Source organism: Populus trichocarpa, chromosome 13, assembly GCF_000002775.5.
Source record: "Populus trichocarpa isolate Nisqually-1 chromosome 13, P.trichocarpa_v4.1, whole genome shotgun sequence".
NCBI lineage: Eukaryota > Viridiplantae > Streptophyta > Magnoliopsida > Malpighiales > Salicaceae > Populus > Populus trichocarpa.
The window spans coordinates 5,965,032-5,986,435 of NC_037297.2; the positions used below are offsets into that span (position 1 = coordinate 5,965,032).

Below are 21,404 nucleotides of genomic sequence, written 5' to 3' on the forward strand. Positions count from 1 at the left end.
GCTTTCATGAGACCAATGTATAAAAACATGTCTTAGATTGACAATTAATCAACAATGCAGCTTACCATACGTAAGGCGCATTAGGGGTGATGCATTTTTTCCTTGCACAACTAGTCCCTTACCCAGACTCTCGTAGACCATTAGGTTTTCAAGTAACCATAATACTAGGTTACGACTCCTAAACCCTTTAATCATTACTTTATAATTAAACCCAAAACTCCTTTAATTCTAGGAGGCAAATCCGTTATTCGACGTCATACACGCCACAATATAAAGGATGAATCATGAAAAGTACAATGACAAAGAATGTATATATGGTGAGAATGGATGTCCATATGTTATTAACCAATATAAAGTAAACTTTAACTTAGAAAGATGTTAACTTAGAAAGATGTACAATGAGGAGTGAAAATCCATTCTATGATGATTGTATGGTTAGAGATAAAAATAACACAAGTAACCAAAAATTTAAAGTATTGTCAGGACAAAATTGAAAAAAAAAATAAAATAGATATTTGGAACATAGAATTAAAGTTGGCATGCAATTAATAAGGTATACATTGGTTTTAAAAGCATATGACCTAAAAGTAAATGGAAAGGATATTTGATCAAGTAGTGTAATCCCTATTTTAACAAAATGTTAACGATAATGATCTACAATGTTAATGTTCTCATGAGTGTGAGGGTAAGTGGCATGATAAGGAATACCACAATTAAAAAAATATGTGTGAAATTTTATAAATTCACCACTCAATCAATTTGCATGTTGTTTATATGAGTATGAGATTAATTCCTAACAAGTTATTAGAACTAAATAAAAATATCATAAACTTGAAATTTAACTTGCATATGGTAAAAAGGCTCTAAACATCATTAAATATTAAATTTAGAGGAGCGATGCTTACATATTTATTTTGAAGGATATAAAGTTGATATAATAGATTCGCCAAACGACAAGTAGTGCAATTGAAAATTTTTATTAGAAATTAAATGATGTAGAACATGTCAATGAGGATGACAAAGACAACAATGTCAAAGTTCAGGTAATACCTGAACAATAGGAAAGGTAAGGGGCCTGGACAAAGAAGCTAGAGCATAAATGATGTATAGAGACCATACTTAATGGTGTCAGAAAGAAGGATAGCCTTGGAAGTACAATCCTTGACGAGATAAAAACCATGAAATTAAGAAAAAAAACATTATTATCAATAACAAATTGACATGGAGAGAGCAATAATTTGATTATATCAAGAACATATAAAATAAAAGATAAATTTAAGGTATGAATAGGTTTTTGAATGTCATTATGACTAATAATATATATTAATACTTACCATCCCCTCACTTTAAGATGATCTGAACCATTATATGAATCTATATGTGAAAGGCCAGTAATATCTAAAGTGATATGATGACTGGCTCTAGTGTTTGTATGCTAATCAGGAAAATTAGAGCTAGTAAAAATAATACCATTATTTGTCAAGAATATTAAGTTCTTTGATTTAACATACCATAAGTTTTCCCTACTTCTAGATTGAGAATTATTTTTTTCCTTCATTGTTAGTCCAGAGTCCAGAGAGGGAAAAAGGTGGCTAAGTGGTCCCCATAACCATATAGTTAACACCATAAATGAGAATACAAATTAAACTAATTCCAATGGTGTTGAGAGAGAAAATTGTAATAGGAATTACGAGTTAAACCCTCTCCATATTATCAATGGCCTCACCTATAAAAGTTAAACCCCAACGATCATTTGAGAAATTATTACTAGAGTATTAACCTCAATTTTGTTAAGGTACAAAGATGTGGGCAAGGTGAGTAAATGGTTTGAGGGTCTTCATATCACTATCTTTTCAAATAAAAAGGTGATGAAAAATGTTATTATTAATAAACTCATTACTTAATAGTAAAAATACAATTTAGTAAAGGATACCGATTATATCACATCCATAAGAGTAGTTACAAGATCTTTAAATTATGTATAAAGTCATTTTAATATATAGATATTAAATTCTATAGGGTTAGAGGGTTTAACAATCATTGTGAGTTCATTACTTTAAATTTCTCCACGTTGTAAGTAGGTTATCTTCATAAGGTTTTTAACGTTGTTCAATCAGGGTTAAGTGCATAGATATAATGCATTTTGCAGTGGGAGATATAATTGTTGATGCTAAAGTGGACCAAATGGTACAAGACATAGTATAACCATCAATCAAAGACAATACCTTAGTTGAAAGGAATGCAATCATAGTGCTAATTAATAATTGGTCTTATTTCACTTATATGGTATAGACTAGATTGACTTCTATAGTGTTATTAATGATTATAGTTTTTGAGAGGATATGAGTGACTATCATATATATAAGCCATAACCTATTAGAATGGACTAAACATGTGCTTTTAAAAAAAATATAATTATTATTTGTAAGTTTTAAAGAGAAATAAAGGTGAGCATGACGAAGGTTAACACTATTATAAGTATGTGGTGTGGAGCCGACACCACGAGGGTTGGGTGAAAATGACGAGACTAAGGTAGGGTTTATTATGGGTTGTGGTTACGATGTAGAGGAGGTATGTGAAGGAGATATGTTTTTTGAAGTAGCCATATATGTAGTTATGCAATAAGATCTAACACTATAATAGAATAATGGAGAAAATAAGTTTGAGAAGAAGAAGAGATTGTCATGGCTGATGAATCATTGAAAGTTACTATGTGTTATTCTTTTTTTTTTTTTGGTATATATATATATTGGGACGTAGATAACCAACTTTATGGACTTTGTATAATAAATAAATACCGAGAATACAAAAATAAATGGGTTTAAAATTATAGTCAATCATAATGCTTCAATAATTTTTATTTTATTGTTCATCCATTGTTAGTTCTGGCTGTAATTTAAGTTAAAAAGAAGTTATAAAAGGAAAAGAAAACATATGCAAGAGAATAGACGGTATAGCCATATTGAATTAACGATCCTTCAGGTGTGAGGATACATAGTGATAATTTTCTTTTTGCACTCCAAATAAATGCATTTGTATCAAGATTGCCTCGACATTCCCCCATTGCTGATCGTATTTACATGCGTAAGATGCACTTGTTGTGGAAGGAGATGGTACTTAATGCCAAGCTTGTCAAAAATCTTCTTTAGTTCAAAAACAAGATCTGATCTTCGATTGCTCTTTTCCCCGTAGTTTTGATGGTTCATGGTGTGTTGAACACATAGAGTAAGCTTCAAATCTTTCCCATTCTCTATCTCGCACACCATCAATGTGTGCTTTGGGTTCCAATGCTTTGGTTTGCTTTCAATGTATCTGCAATATTCCATAATTGTAGTTTTCTCAAGCTAAAAATTCATCATTGCACAACAAGAAATTTTTAATATATGTGTTACATAATTAATATGCTAGATATATAGAGAAAAGAAAAATTAGTAATAATTAACTAATATCTAGAAAATATCGATTTCTATTAGCAAAACAAGTGTGGTTTAGGCAAGCTAATTACTTTAAGAATTAATTTTGTCTGACACTAGAAATATTAATTTTGAATGCAAATGAGATTAATAACTTACATTTGTATAGCTTTCTTGAGAGCATTGAAGTCATCAACAGAAGTGGAGACATCAATGGTAATGTCAATACCATCCCCCATGTCTGGACTTCTTCTGAAATTACTGATAGGCTTTGTAAGAAGAACAGAATTGGGATAATATATCTTCTCCGAATCATACCGTAAGAACACAGTTGTCAAAATGTTCATCTCTTCCACAACCATCTGCAATAATATTAGGAAAAAAAAATATAAAATCTTCTCACTCAACCATCTTTAAGAATTAATATTTTTTTTACCTGGACGCCATCGACAACACAACGATCGCCAACATCAAAAGGATGCATGACAAAGACGAAGATGATGGACTCAAAGATGCTTTTGCAAGTGTTTTGGAACATGAACCCCACGAGTAGCAGTTGAGAAGTGAAAACAAATAAAACCTTGGTTGTCGCCAATCCCGTCACCAAAAGGGAGATCACAATTATAATTAGAGTCATTATTGCACTTGCTAACCTGTGAAGTTGCTGGATAGCAGTCTTGGTATCATTCAAGGAATGTGCCAATGCTTTCCTCTCAACATAGGCATGCACCTAGCAATTGAAAACATAAACATAACAAAGAAGAAAATTATGCGTCTTTGAATAAATTGTTGATGTGTTTTCCCTTAAATACAAGAAAAAGTTAATCCCATTTTACTCCTTGATTAGAGGGGTTAAATGAGGGAAAATGGTACTGTGTATGGAATTCAGGAATCAAATCCACACCATATGGGCTTGATGTGTTGGTGATGATGTGATAATTAATTAATCATCGAATCTCCATGTCAACTACACAACAAATTATTGATCCTGATTTGAAAGCAAGCATCCTTTAATCACCAAAAATAAATAAATAAATTATTTTTATGATTTTCTTCTTTATTGCTTGTAAACATAGTAAAATGGGGGCTTTAAGACCAAAAATTAATAAAAAAGAATAAAGTTGGTTTTGGGTTGCTTACCACCCAATTTCTGAAAGATGATTTTGTGATTTTTCCAGTCTCAACAGCGCCTTCAAAGAGAGGAAATATGGAATGAACCTCTACGGTCTTTAAAAACTTTAGTAGATCTTCCTCTTCAATATACCTTAAAACATTCAAAAATGGGAAAAATATGTCAACAAAAATACACATTTAGTAATCACTAAATAACTGTATGTGTTATACTACAGACTGTACTAATTTTTTTTTAAGTAAATAAAAATGTTCACACACACACACACACACACACACACACACACACACATATATATATATATATATAATAAAAAGATTATAAAAATTACTTTAATCACATGTATTTTATCTTTATTCTTTTAGAAATTACAATTTAATTTCCGGTTAATATATATTTTAAATTTAAATAAAAAACAAATGTCCTCTAATATATAATATAACATAAACACTCACAAACTCTCATCCCTACTTTGTAAATCTTAACCCTCACTAAATTTTCAAATTTTCTCCTGGCTACTGCATGATCTACCTTCACTAACCATAATAGGAATCTTAGACTTCTCGGTAAAATCCTACGCGGCTACACCCATCCCAGGGTAGAGATGCTTAAGGCCTAACAACCATCCTACTACTTATGCCCAGCTACTGTTGATGAACACTAGGATTCAATCGACCTAGAAAGACAACAAGGGGACCTCGCCTACTGAGATTACTTAGCTGAAAGCGGCCTTCAATCAATAGTCACTGCTGGCCTAGGTGGGTGTTGTTGCCTCTCTGTTCTTTCCCTGCCCTACTTCCTTAGTTCAACAATCCATCTTTCGATGGCGGCTTGGCTTACCAAACATTAACTGGGATAGATGCATATCACTGCCATTGAAATTTGTCTTAGAGGGACTTTTTTTTGTTGGAGAAAACATTGAAAATCCACCCTCATTATGTATATTTTTTCTAATTATATATCAACATTCACCTTCCCCGAGTGCTGGATTTGAGATTATATACATCATATATATATATTTTTTTCATCTTTGAGGTTTAGTCAAGACTACAAAACTTTGCATGATCTATATTGATGTTTCCATTAAAAAATTATCTCAACCGAAAAATTTAAGTAATGAGGCGAGATCCTAATAATAGTTTTATATTACTTTATAATACACTCCTTCAAGTAAAAGTTTTTTGGATTTGAAATTCGCACATATCCTAATTACTTTGTGCTTATTTTTTATTAATTATAATAAAGGTGATGAGATTTGAACTCGTGAGCACTTGGTCAACAAGACTCTAATACCATGGAAAAAAACCATTTCAACCCTAAAGTTTAAGTTGTTAGGTGAAGTTTTAAGAATAATTTTATATTACTCTTTAACATTTTTCAAGTCACATGCAACCACATGCTGCATTTCAAGCTACCAAATTTATTTAGAAACTAGTCATTTTTTATATTTGGCGTTGCTTAAACCACCAATTAAAAGAGACATCTAAGCCGCGATAATGGGCTGTGGTTTCAGAGAACAAAACTTTGATGTGCTGCTCAACCAAGTAAAATTTTATCTTATTTAGTTTCTGTAAGGTCTGATTTATCGATAAAGTTACTCTGAGAGGGGGTTATTGGGATTGAGTTGCCAAATTCTGGCAAGTTTTTTTTTAATTTTATAATTTTAACAATAGAATATCTTCTTAGTTATTAATTTAAATATAATAACAATCTTGTGAATAATTAGACTCTTTTTGTTGACTTTTTTAGACACGATGTAAAATGTTATGAATTTATAAAGTTCATGATATAAACTGTAATTTTCTGAAACAATTAAGAAAAAGTGAAAAAATAACTAAATTACAGGATAATCAGAGTAATTTTTCCAAATTTTTTTTATCATTAACACAAAATCTGATGCATGCATTTAACAAAATAGATTGAGAATCATATGCGTCAATAAACATTAAAAAGAAATCTGAACGCTAAATAAAGACTAAGTTGTGAAATTAAGAAATAGATATAGACAAAGATATCTCATCATAAGCTACAAAAAGCCTTAAATTTTGTTCACTTAATTATATGACACTAATATTTTTTTACAAGAAGATTAATAATTTAAATTCGATTGAAATAAAATAATTTGCTAGTATAAATCTACTTTTTCTTATTAATATCTTTAATTTAAGGAAATATATCAACTTTTTCTGTCTTTTATTAATAAAAATAAAATCATCAAGAAGACATACCCAAAAAAATAAATACAATTTAAAATAAAGATAAAAAAGATATATCTCAAACTCAATCCCTTTGTCTCATTAATGTGCTTTTTTATTTTTAATTTTTTTTTATAAGAACACTGGTTCCTTAAATAACATTCTCTCATCATTCCAAAAGCAAGTTTCAATTCTAGTAAAATAACATCCTAATTAATTTAAAGCGTGTGTATAAAAATAATAATAATTATATAACGCTCGTGTGTTGTTGCGGAAAACTCTTTGGAATTTTTATTAAACCCAACTTACTTAGTCATCCTTGAAAGCTTCTTAATATTGAATCTTTTCCTAGCCGAGGTTTTAAATTAAATCATGTGGGGGTTGTTATAATATGACTCGGTGAACTTTGCAGGTTTAAAGGCAACCAAAAAAATAGATAAAAAAATGATCTAACTTTTAAAAAAAAAATTCAAGACGATGCTTTTAATAATATTGAGGTGACAATATATCGATTTAATCTAGGTTAACCCTGCAAACCTGTAACTTAGGTCATGGACTCAATTACGTTCAATAAATTCATTTTTTTGAAACTATTTTTTTTAATTATATAATAACAAAAATTAGAGTCCATACTAAAGTAACCAAATAAAAAAAATGATTATAATGTTTTGTAGAAAAGAACTATTGTTCAAGAACAAAGTAAAAATTAAACGGGACTAATAAAATAATATCTAAAAAATATTATTAATTAATTAAAAAATTTAAAAGAAAGTGTGTGTATATATATATATTAAATTATTTAATTTTTTAAAAATTATTTAAAAAGAAAAAAAACATAGATGCAGGCGAGGGCCTCGGTGGCTCAGGCCTTTGCACCTAAGCCTTCTATATAAAACAAAAACTAAGCAGACAACATATTGACTACTACCTAGAATTTAACAACAACAAAGGTGGCTTAAAAATCAAGATGTGCAATTTTTTACTTCAAAGACTTAATTTTCAACTTATTTTCACTTAAAAACACTTGAAAGCACGCTTTTATAACCTCAAGAAAAGAAACTAATTCCATAAAACAAACATTGGTTTTAAAAATATAAAATCAAACAAAAAAAACCTCTCTCAACCTTGATATAGCTTTTGAAGCTTTTAAAGCGATAAGGAAGCTAAAACACGGCTCATTGATACTCCTTTTGTCATGAGAAACACCTTGAATGGAATTGGAACAATCAACCTGTCTTTCTCCATCACCATTTTTTAACTATTCTCTCTTTCAAACTCATAGATTAAAATGTATATAAAATAAAATTTTGCAATAAATCATATAATTTCAAACTCAAGAGATCTAAATAAAAATTGAACAAAATCTTAAGGCTGTGCTGACACCATTTTTATTTTTTTTGAAAAAGAACTCTATTTTACCAAAATTTTAATTTTAGTTCCCTCATTTTTAATTTTTCACAAACAATAAAATTGAAATTGTTTTTCAAAATAAAAAATCAAGTCAATTTTAGAATTTTTTTAAGACTCCGACAACTCGAGAGAGAGAGAGCAATATAAAACAATTCATCAAGACAAATCACCAATCAACTCAATTGAAAGAATAAAATTAAAAAGAAAAAAAAAGCTCGAAGGTCATCCTAAAACAAATTGAAGGACCAAAAAATTCTCTTTTTAAATAAAGGGTTGTCATTCTACTTTAATTTAGATTTTGATCCTTTAATTTTTAATTTTTTTGCAAACTACTTTTATAGTCGAGATGCGCGCAAGCTGATCCGGACACCCACGTTAAACTAAAAAAAAAAAAATCAGCTCAATGATAAGACTTTCTTTTAACGTATTTTCACTCCCTAGACATTATTTTTATAACAAAAAAGCTTTGTAGTGTAGTACAGGGTATATATCCTCTAATTACCACAAATTTTACATGGCTCGTGTGCTTATTTATTTATTTTATTTTATTTATATCTTTTGCGACAGGGTGAAACCCAAAAGTTGGAGAATAAAAATTAATCTGAAATGATGATCCAAAATGGAAACAGATCAGATTATTGGAATTTTTGTCAGACAACTCAGCAAGGTTAGACTGGGGCTAAAAATGTAACAATGCAATCAGCCAGAGAGATTCCAAATCTAACAATGCAACTCGAGACTGATATACATTGAACTTTTAAGCAGCAAATGCCAAAATCACCATTACTTTAAATCGGACATCGGGAGCTGCAGCTATATTCTCTTCTCTTAATGCAAAAATAGATTAATAAATAATTTTAATGATAAATCTGATGTTTATTTGAGGGAAAAAAAAAACAATATACCTCTAATGTAATTGCTTTAAATCATAATGAATTGAGTATTTTTTTTAATTTTCTAATTAGTTTAATTGATTTTTTTTTATAATTTGATTTTTTTGATTATATATTTTTTGTTATCTCGGTTTAATCAATTTTTCAGTGTTTTACTCAACCCTAATACTAAAATATTATTGCAGCTAGATACTTGTATAATGGATTTTTTGAAATTAGATAGTAATTTAAAAGCTTTGACAGAGTTTGATAGAATTTTTACAGGAGTTTCTAAATGTAATTTTTTTTAGAGTAGTTATGGAATCACTATTCTGACTGTCGAGTTTTGATAGTTTTGTTATTTTTCTTATGAAATAATTAACCAATTAGTTCTAAATTTAATTAATCTTGTGATTTCAAAATATAACAGTTAATCAAATATCTCGGATCAAAACCATACCATCTTAAAATATTTTATTTCACCAAGATTATATATATATATATATAAAGGTATTCTGAGTTAGTTTCCACACAAAGAAATGAGGTCTCCTTACCCCAAACAAAGCTTTTAAACACCCTGCAATTCGTCACTATCAATATTAATCAATAGAGAGAGTTAGTGGCTGTTTGGTATTGTGGTTGTGGGTGAGGTTCACCCGCAACCACAGATATTGTTGTTTGGTTAAGCAAAAAATGCAATTTTATTTTAGTAGAACCCACCATAAATTGTGGTTGTGCTACAGGTTTACCAAGAGCACAAGAAAGCAGCTCTTTGCTGCTTCTTGCGCGGAGGAATCACATGAACAGTGAAGCATGCCTCCACTGTTCACGTGAACAGTGGAACATGGCTCTATTATTCACGTGAACAGTGGAGTCACTCTCCACTGTTCCGGCCGGACCGGATTCGACCCAAAGCTAAAAATACATTGAACCGGGTCTGACCCATTAAAATAAAAAAATTATTTTTTTTATTTTTAATTGTGTTTTATTCAAAAAAACTAGTGTTAAACATTATTTAATGACACTACATAAATTAGACGGAGATCGCTTGATGACGTAACATTTACAGAATTTAATCGCAATCCTAATTTTGTTCTTGATTATATTTTACCTGATGTTGTTGCGCTCTTAAGAAACCAAGAAAACTGTAGTCCTTGTCGAATGTATTTCATACGTGATGGAATTATAAATAATTTAATGGAACAATAAAAAATATTTTATATAAAATATTATTTATTTCATGATGTAATAGCAATAGTTAAATCTATAATATTTAAATTAAAAACCATCAATATTAATATATATATTTTTAAAATTATTTTATAACCTCAATTTCAAAAGCATTCTTAACCAAACACATTAAACTACATTTTGTTTAACCTTAATTTCAACCACAGTTTTAACCAAACATACATAAATATCAAATCAACCTCAATCAAAAGTACTTTTTATAAAAAAAAAAAACTTTTTTCAAACCACAATTATAAAAGTTATCACAATACCAAACAACCTCTAAACTAGAAATAATGCAAGAACATACCTCTTTACCAACACCCCCACTTTAGCACCTCACCACCCACCGATGATTTACCACATGTTTTTGCTACCATGTTAATTAGTTATTTTTTATTTTTTCCATTTATAATAAGGACCGTACTATATTAATTATTTTTTATTTTATATTATATGTTAATTACCCGATTTATCCATCAATAATTCGGACTGACTACCCTTCCTGATCGTACTCCTTGTTTTGTTGATTTGTATAGTATGATTGGCTTTCAAAAGCTAAAATCAGAAAGGAACAGAGGAGGATAGAGGTTTCCCAGGTGTGGATTTTGAAAAACACGAACGTCAACCCCACACCATCAAATGTGCCACTGCCAAGAAATTGTCAAGGATTTATGTGCCTCGATAGACTCGAAAAGTTGAAAGTCTTTTACCAAAAAGACAACAATATTAATAAAAAAAACCATCAAATGTTGCTAGCCTCCCTTACCGTTTAGAAATAATGGAAGCTAGCAAATCACATCACATGTATCAATTTATCTAGAATTGAATCAATTCAAATTTTATATTTAAAAATTAATTTTTTTTTTTAAGGGGAAAAATATACCATTTTTTATGTATTTCTAGCTGAATAAAAAAAATTGATTAATATTAATAAAATTAAAAATTCCTAACGAAATGAAGATTATTGTGTATACCAAATTTAAACAAATTGATATTTTTATTTAATATTTTATTATTTATTATTACTGATTAATAGAACTATCTTAAAAAGGCGGGAGAGGAATCCGTTAACTTTTAAATAGTAAATTTAGAAAAGTTTAGGAAAATGCCAACAATTATTGTCTTATTATAAGGAATGCGTCAAAAATTAATAATTTAGAATTTGTCTGGCATGATTTTTAACTTTAAATCATAATCTAAAAGTTATTTTTATAAATAATTTATGAAAAAAATAAGTTATAATCATTTTAAAACATGATTTATAAAAATAACTCAAATCATTTTTTTAAAGGAAGATATAAGTTAGAATTTTCAAATTTTAATTAAAAAACAGAATTTTGACTCAATTTTATAATAAACTTTTGATCCAAGTCAAAAGCTATTCCTAATGTATCTGTGACTTGTTCTTCATTTAAATTAAAAGACAATTTAAATTAATTTACAAAAATCATACTAAATATAATCTAAGTTTATAGAAAATTGTCCAAAACTTGACTTTGTTACTGTAACTTTCATCTTGCTCACATTTTATTAAAGATTAATAAATAGAGAATTAGGTATGTCAGGATTTATGTTACGAAATCTAGTGACAACAAACGAAAATAATTAAGGAAACCCAATTTCAATTTTGGACAACATAATTGAAACATTGTCGAGTTTCTAATAATCATCGTATGATATGATTCGAGATATGTTAACCCTTAACAAAAAAAAATAATAATAATAATAACCGAGCAAGGTTAGCATAATTGAGATCGGTTAATTATCTCTTCTGTATAAAGGAAATATATATTATCCGATGTTCATATAATTAACCAGAGAGGTTAGCAGAAGAAATTGAACTTACTTGGCACCAGGTTTGGCGACATTCTTGAAACTCCTTTGAGCACTGCATCTAGCCTCCCATTCACTGTTGATCTCCGATTCTGCATTACTAAAATCATCAACCGTCCTCGAAACCGTCGACAATCCCGATGACTTAATGTAACTCCCCAACCTCTTCACACTCCAAGCAGTTGCCCTAGTCATCATACTTAACTTCCTCAGCCTCTCCATATCGATTCTCCTCGACTCGTACCTCTTGGATTTTGATATAGGCATGTCTTGTGAGGCCCTCTCTCTCTGTTTCGCAGGCAATGCCTTCGAATGCCTTGGCGTCAGCCGGCGAGGAGTTTCCCTCTCATTCTCATCTAATGGTGGCCCGGAGAGTGTAACGAGAATGTAGTGGTGGAAGACGCTTTCTTTCATGCGGTCAAAGAAAGTAGCAACATGGAAAGATGAAGCAAGAACCTTGACAAGTAAAATCTTTAGTAACCATATGGTAGCTCCAACAAAGACAGCAATTAGAACACGGAAAGTCCTCTTCAAGGTCTTGTTGCGTTTGTGGGCATCATGGAACATACTCATCCATGCAAGTAGAACCAATCCTAGCCATGCACAATGTTGAAAACTCTTGCGCAAACCAAAAACAAAGTAGAGTACCTTTTCTCTGAGCATGAAATTGCGTTCTATGAGAAAACCAAGAAAACCTACAAGCCAAACCGACACAAGGCGGCCACAGAAGAGAACCAGGACCATAAGGCACCATTTCCATAAAACTAGACCCCAAAGGACCTTGTTTCTGAGGGATTCAACGGTTAAAGAGAGAATTAAGCAGGTCATGCTTATGAGAAACAATATGAACTCAACCAAGGCTCTCTTTTTTATCTTTATTATCCTTCTCCTTCGATACTTGGAACGTTTAATGGTCTCTCCAACATCATCAACTTCTTCTCCTCCTCCTTCTTCATAGTCACACCATTCTTCATCATCTTCTTCATCAGTGGAGGAAGCGCTATCGGGGGGGTTTAATAGTTGGTAATATTCTTCGGATTCATGGATGCTCCTGGAAGGGGGAGGGTAATTTGTTTCAGTGAAACGAGATTTGGGTTTGGAGAAGTTGAGACGGTGGAGGGTTTTTGTTCTTGCCAGGGTTTTAGAGAGGGGGGCTTTGGAGTCTGGTTGCTGTGGTGATGGTGACTGTCTGAGTTTGGAGTCTGGTTGATCCACGGAAAGAACCACTTGGTCTGTGTTGGGTTTTTGGTGCTCTTGGTTTTGAACCTCCATGATAGCCAGCTCCACCTAATTACCACACACAGAGATTTGAAGATTTAAAAGAGAAATGAGAGATAATCTGTGCAAGGACAAAGCATGGTTACAGTAACAAAAGAAGAGACAAGAGAGAGTGATATTCGGAAGCAAACTTGTAGGGAGCCAGAGATATTATCGAGTGCAATAATTGTGATAATGAAAACACTATGAAAAGTTGGGAAGCACTTGGTCTTTGCTATCATATATTTGTAGAGACAATGCCATGATGCAATGCAATCTTCATGCTGTCCACCAATTTTAGTAGGAAAGCAATTTCATTTAGATTTTTCATCCAAGGCTCCATTATTTATTTATGCGATGCAATGATGTACAGTTTAACTTTTATTTCAACCACAAATTTAAAATTAACAAGTATTTAATTAATCAACATATATATATCATAGTTTTATATAAATTTTATTAAAAAATATATCTTAAAATTTTAGTTGAAAAAACTATAATTTATAAAAAATTTAAATTTGAAAATTTAAATGTTAACCGTTTGATTATTGGTTAAGTAAATGATTATTCCTAGTGGTATAACCTGGCTATTTTAACCTGAAAACCTAGGAGGTTGCAAGATTTTTATTATTATTATTATTATTATTATTTAGTATAAAGGAGATTGCAAGTTAAACTGGTCAAGACTTTGAGTGGTAAACCCATTTAACCTGGAGCTAGGTTCTTAGTGATTATGATTTGGGAGAGTCAATTGTATGCAAAATAATAATAATAATAAAACCGTACATGAAGCCCTAACCTTTCTTTCTTTATTTATTTTATTTTTATCTTCCTTTCTAATTTCCCCTTCGTCCCTGCGCTTGCACATGAAAAACAGATGTATTATAGCATAGGCCATATATTCTATTAGAACTAGTAGCTAGGACTTCATGCCAACAGTCTAACTGTAATTGAATGATATCATATAAAGCATATCTGCGTAACTTTCTTTGGCGGAAACAGAGCGTATTTCTGATCATACTCTGATGGATTTGGGAAGATGCACTCATCCATGTTTGTCATGCAGGCTGCCCAGATTACCCGAGTCAAAAGGTTGAAAATTAGCGGAGTATTTATATACACGTTATCTTGTAGTATTCGTGATTAAGTTACAACGAGAAGGGAACATGCAGAAACTTGAATCATACCTGCCATCGTTCTGGAATTAGGTATCCTTCATATTCAAAATCTTTTAGGACCTTCCTGAAGGAACAGAACACAGGAAGGGTCATCCTTACAGAATCCATTGCTACTGATCTTCATGTGTATTTCATTCTTGCGAGATCATCCCATGCTAATAGGTGCTTTGACACCTTACTCTTGGCAATGTCCTCTTGTTCTGCAGTCTCAAATTTTAGAGATTTTCATGAATTTGGGAAAATATTGTTCGGTCTTTGTGGAATCAATTTAGTCGCATACCTTGAACAATGCTGCCATAAACAGACGGATCATTGACTAAAAGCTTGATCAAGAAACTGAGGATGGAAGTTGTGTCATGTCCTGCTATCATTATATTGATATATAGCATTATCTACAATTTCATCATCAGATATACAACAGAATTGTCTTCATTTAGCAAACCAAGCAAGATGGTGATGAGATCTGGCTAAGGAATGGTGATTTGATGCTCCAATGTAGCCATCTTTTTATGTTTAAGATACAAGATGATCGTTCTGATTTTTTCTCTTGATTGGAGGCTATGATTGAAGCATGTGAAGGGGACATTGATCGGTACAGAAAGAACACTTTTCACCGGTTGTTGGTAGAGCTCTCCGAGTATGTCTCTGTTTGCACTTTGCGCTATTCCAAATATCAGTTAGCTCATAATTTTGAAGGTAAGTGTCTTCACTAATGGCACTGCCTGTGCTGCAAAGAGAAAATACAGATATACAAGGCAAAGGGATTCGAAGTGCAAGAAGACACAATATTCATAAATTCACCTGCGATTTATATTCACAATCTAGGTCATAGATATGATCACAATGCAGTAAAGTAAACACATTGGTCGACTGTCTCTTTCTTCTTCTTTTTTCTTCTTTTCTAGTTGGCCTTTATTAGGTGTGTGGATGAGATGAAATTTAATATTAAATTGAAAAGTTATTAGCAAATTAAAAAAAAAAAGGACTTCAGCTTGAGTAGGATGAAATTCGGGACTCAATAGAAGAGTTATTATAGAATCAAAGATTAAATTGAATCAAAGATTAAATTGAATGAAGAGGGCAAAATTTTAAAAAAATATAGTGACTTTTTTAATGTAAAAAAATAGGCAAAATATGGGAAACTCTTTGACAATATCATTAAATTTGGTCCAACATGTCAACCTTGAAACCTTCTAACTTGATTTCTTGTTTACATTGATCTTCAAATTAAATCATATAAAAGTTTTCATGATGTGACATAATCAATTTGATGGGTGCAAATATCACCTAGATGACTGATAAAAATTGGGTTAGTGTAAAAAAAATTCAAGATGACAACTTTATTTTTTTAATATTAAGACGATGACATATTAGATCACCCTCGGTCAACCCACTTAACTATCAAATTTATGACTTTGATCATGGATATGATCATAATGTGATAATCCAGTTGGTTAACTATCTATTTCTTTTCCCTTGCATTCTTCTTTCCCTGATTGGGCCTTTATTAGGCATGGATATGATGGAATTTATGACTAAATTGAAGAGTTATTAATGTCCAATACACATAAACCCATCAAAAATGATATTTAAAAAAAAAATTAGGATTCCTCAAGAATCTAGATGGCAATCTAAAATTGTACTTAGGGTTTAAGCGAAAATTGTCTGAAGATATGCTGAGCAAAAAACAAAAAAACTGATTAAACCAAAAAACTAAAATAACCAAACTGAGAAAGAAAGCAAATTAAACAATTATAAAAACCAAATTTTTTTTTTGGTCTTTATTATAGGAAATTACACAATATAAAATGTATATATATAGGAAATATTGATAAACTTAATTTTGTGTTGTAATCTCTACATTAACTATAGTATGTGTGTGTGTGAGAGAGAAAGAGAGAGAATGACTAACTAATAGGTTAAGCCTTCTATTTCTCTTCAATTTGGTATCAGAACCTTAACACATTAAAAATCTCTTTCACTCTCCCTAATGGACTCTACCTTGGTTGCCGACTCTTCCTCACACCTGACTAGTGTTGCAGCTATTCACTTTGCCTTGGCTGTCGATTTTTTCCCACAACTGACTGGTATTGTAGCTCCTTCAAAGGCTGAAGGACCACATGTTGTTTGTGCTTCTTAACTACTGTAGACCTCTTCCCTTACAGACCTGAATAATGGACCTTCCTGCACTGCTATTGTCGTGCATCTTACCCCTATGGAGGCTTCGATTACAACAATTGTTCCCTTGTCTAATACTAAGCAAGTGATTTTTTTGAAGCTTACAAATATCAATTATCTCTATTGATGAATGCAGATGATGTCATATCTTCTTAGTTAGGGTATTTTCCACTTTGTTGATGGCTCCTTGTCGTGTTCTCCTTCTCATATGGTTGCTTCTGCTGATTCTTCTCTATAGACTAATCCTTCTATTCTTAATTGGAAACAACATGATCAACTTATTCTGAGTGCATTATTTTCTTCTATTTCAATGGATTTATTGCATTTTGTTGTTGATTGTCAAATCTCGCATTGTGTTTGGTGTAATCTTGAGCAAGACCTCGGTTCCCCGTCTAATTCTCGCATTCTACAACTTTATGGATCTTTTCAAAATCTTCGTTAAGGTGATACTTAAATCATTATATATATGCAAAAGGCCAAATCATTATTTGATGAATTAGTCGTTGCTGGCTAACTAGTTTCTCTTGAAGATTTCAATTTGTATGTGTTTTATGGTCTTCACGGTGAGTTTAAAGACTTGGTAACTAGCCTTGCAACCAAGGTAGAACCTCTTTCGTATGCAGATCTTCATAGCGATCTCATTACCCATGAATTCCTTCACAAGACCTCCCTTCAATCCATGGCTGTCACTACTCCTCTCCTGCCCATGCCACCTTTGCAACCCTATACTATTATTGAACATTATCAATCCTCTGCCACTTATAACAACAGTCCTAATTTTAGTCGTGGCAAAGTTGATCCTCCAATCTTAACTTGAGGGAGTATATTATAGAAAATTACATAATATAGAAAGTATATATCTAGAAAATATTGATAGAAATTAAAAAAAAAAATTCACACACAATCAACCATTTTCATTTAATGTAAATATTAAAATAAACCAAAACATAATAAATAACTTACATAAAGTGGTAAGCCTTTCATTCTATAAACAATTTACTGGAAAATGGCTCTCTTGAAGAAGGGATTCCACCTTTGCTATCTGTAATGGATGAGCCTCGGTCGGTATCATATGCATATGATGTCTCTTCATGATCGATACCTAAATTAATAGCATGAGCATCAACATCACTAATACTATTATATGGTTGAACCAGTAGTAATAGTAGCTCTCTTTGAACTTTTTTTCATCATCCCCAAAATATAATATAAGTTAATTTTTAATTTAAATGTAATAAACTCATAACCATATAAAGAAATATCAAAAGTAACATGGTCTCCACACAAAACACAAAACACAAAAAAAAACATTCTTTATATACACAGATTCAGAAGTCTCTCTTTGAATCACAAATCAATCCAAACAAAATCATGATCACAAACCTAACCAAACAAAACAGAACCAAAGCAAAAAAAAATATCAAGATCACAAACCAAATCAAATTGTGAGTTGTGCACTTATCCCATAATGATTAATCAAAATCTTTTAAAAGTTCAAAAAACGTAGATGCATTTACATTTGATTTTCCATCTAAAGGATATTACTTAAACCTTTACCTGAATAATTATTAATTATTCTCATTACATTCATCACCTTACTCCTATAATAATTACTATTTCCCACAAACCTATTTATATTGCTAGAACTTGAAGTTGAGCTAACAATCATTTCTAACATGGTTTCGTGAGGAGCATAGGGTTCTTCGTGTGCAAACAAACATAAGCATTTCTTGACAAAACCTTTTTAAATAGATGCATCATTACAATATCTTTATAATGAGACTTTTTATTCTTACACTTCACGCATGAACATCTAATTTTCCCTATACTAATATTCTTCGATTTAAAAGGTACAAAAATAATAAAACCCTCAACCTCTTAAATATAATTTTTCCTATATAACCCTTTGGGTGAATCTTGATACATCCAAGAACGATCATCCATTGCTTATGAAACATGTATATAATAATATTGATTTGATCAATTCTCCAAAAAAAAAAAAAACAATTTCCCCTAAATTACCAACTTAATAATAAAATTGACAAAATGTGATTGGTACCCATTAAAATAATCATCATTTCTTCAAATGATAACAAACCTAAATTACAAAATCAAACTCAATTTCATTAACTGACAACAAAATTTAATTTCCTCCAAATCTGAAACAAACCCTAACATACATATAATATATTAAGACAACAAATTTCTCTTGGAAAAAACTATAAAACACTTAAATATACAAGAAAACTACAAATATTATAAATTGTTTTAATAAATTAACCTAAAACATAAATGAATTACAAAAAAAATGGGTGGGTTTGTTTACTTTGTGTATTGAAGTTTCAGAAAAAAATTCCAAAGCACTGTTTTACATTTTCATCATTGCTTTGTGAATTTCTCTTTCTATCTCACGTTGAACGCTTAACTAATTAAATTGGTCCCAAAAGAATATAATAAAAAAAGATTGAAACACTAAAATGAAAAAAATCATTCCAAAATGAACATATTAATCGTTAAATTAACCCAAAAACCTATGGTAGTTACCCAAAAGGCCAAGTGTGTCTAAAGCTAGAAACTCAGCCACACTCGCTTAAGCTAATTTTTTTTTGTTGGAGCAGATGATGCATCATCTGCCTACACACACACACACACACACACACACACACACACACACACACACAAGATGTCAGGTCATCAACTGTGATGAACATCTTCATCTATAATATTGTTTGGCTATCGAAGATCACTAGAAAATTGGGGTCCGAGTTTTAGGACATCAAAATCCTTTTGAACCTATTTCACTTGAAATACCAGAAAAGCACTCTTTGAATTCCAATAAACCAATTTCAATAGAACTCCATTATTGAATGGAACTCATTGACATCAAAAAATAATTTTTTTATTGTTAAAATGTAGACAACCAATGACTTTCTCTCTTTCTCTTATATTATTTTTCGATGACGTTTTCTTTTCTTTTTTAAATTAAAAAATTAAATGTGAATAAAATAAAGTTTGAGACTAAAACACATACATTTTAAACTAAATATCCATAATGAAAATTGAGAAAAATCTCAAGTATCTTTTCTGAAAAAAGAAGCTCAATGATTAGTTTTAGGTTAAAACAAGGTTCCATTTTCTCCTCACTTTGAATTTTGTTCCCTTTATTCTTAAGTTTTTGTAAATAAAAAAAGAATATTGTTTTTGTAAAATCAAATGTCAACCCAATGTCGAGATGTTTTTTTACAGTGTGATAATATGATAAAAACTAAATTAAAATAAATTATCAAGCTTAATCCCTAATCAACACAACTTAAAACAATAAAAACAAATTGATGATAAGAGCATAAAAACATTAAAGAACCGAAAACAAAAAAAGAGAATCAATGCCGTAATGGATGAGCTTGATAATTGATGATGTTGATGCTCATGCTATTAATTTAATCAATGCCGAAGAACAAATTGATGATAAGAGCATAAAAACAAACAGTATTGGTGATGTTGATGCTCATGCTATTAATTTAGATATCGATCATGAAGAGACATCATATGTACATGATACCGACCGAAGCTCATCCATTACAGATAGCAAAGGTGGAATCCCTTCTTTAAGAGAGCCAGTAGTAATAGTAGCTCTCTTTGAACTTTTTTTCATCATCCCCAAAATATAATATAAGTTAATTGTGAATTTAAATGTAATAAACTCATAACCATATAAAGAAATATCAAAAGTAACATGGTCTCCACACAAAACACAAAAAAAAAAAAAAAACATTCTTTATACACACATATTCAAAAGTCTCTCTTTGAATCACAAATCAATCCAAACAAAATCATGATCACAAACCTAACCAAACAAAACAAAACCAAAGCAAAAAAAATATATTAAGATCACAAACGAAACCAAATTATGAGTTGTGCACTTATCCCATAATAATTAATCAAAATCTTTTAAAAGTTCAAAAAACGTAGATGCATTTACATTTGATTTTCCATCTAAAGGATATTACTTAAACCTTTACCTGAATAATTATTAATTATTCTCATTACATTCATCACCTTACTCCTATAATAATTACTATTTCCCACAAACCTATTTATATTGCTAGAACTTGAAGTTGAGCTAACAATCATTTCTAACATGGTTTCGTGAGGAGCATAAGGTTCTTCATGTGCAAATAAACATAAGCATTTCTTGACAAAACCTTTTTAATTAGATGTATCATTACAATATCTTTATGATGAGACTTTTTATTCTTACATTTCACACATGAACATCTAATTTTCCCTATACTAATATTCTTCAATTTAAAAGGTACAAAAATAATAAAACCCTCAAACTCTTCAAGATAATTTTTCCTATATAACCCTTTGGGTGAATCTTGATACATCCAAGAACGATCATCCATTGCTTATGAAACCTATATATAATAATATTGATTTGATCAATTCTTTAAAAAAAACAAAACAATTTCCCCTAAATTACCAACTTAATAATAAAATTGACAAAATGTGATTGGTACCCATTAAAATAATCATCATTTCTTCAATGATAACAAATCTAAATTACAAAATCAAACTCAATTTTATTAAATGACAACAAAATTTAATTTCCTCCAAATCTGAAACAAACCCTAACATACAGATAATATATTAAGACAACAAATTTCTCTTGGAAAAAACTATAAAACACTTAAATATATAAG

At 30.6% G+C, this 21,404-nt stretch overlaps 1 protein-coding gene across 1 annotated transcript in view; it reads right to left on the bottom strand.

Annotated features, from left to right (window-relative positions):
* Nucleotides 1–2,827: 2,827 nt before the first annotated feature.
* The window catches only part of LOC7482412 (mechanosensitive ion channel protein 10), a 41,534-nt gene continuing 22,957 nt past the window's right edge, over nt 2,828–21,404 (bottom strand). Inside the window, exons 2-6 of the mRNA XM_052446593.1 lie at nt 12,102–12,783; nt 4,554–4,677; nt 3,850–4,143; nt 3,573–3,775; nt 2,828–3,312 (exon numbers count right to left, since the gene is read on the bottom strand). Of these exons, the coding sequence (XP_052302553.1) occupies nt 3,039–3,312; nt 3,573–3,775; nt 3,850–4,143; nt 4,554–4,677; nt 12,102–12,783 (1,577 nt within the window). The 3' untranslated portion in view covers nt 2,828–3,038. The remainder of the gene's footprint in view (nt 3,313–3,572; nt 3,776–3,849; nt 4,144–4,553; nt 4,678–12,101; nt 12,784–21,404) is intronic.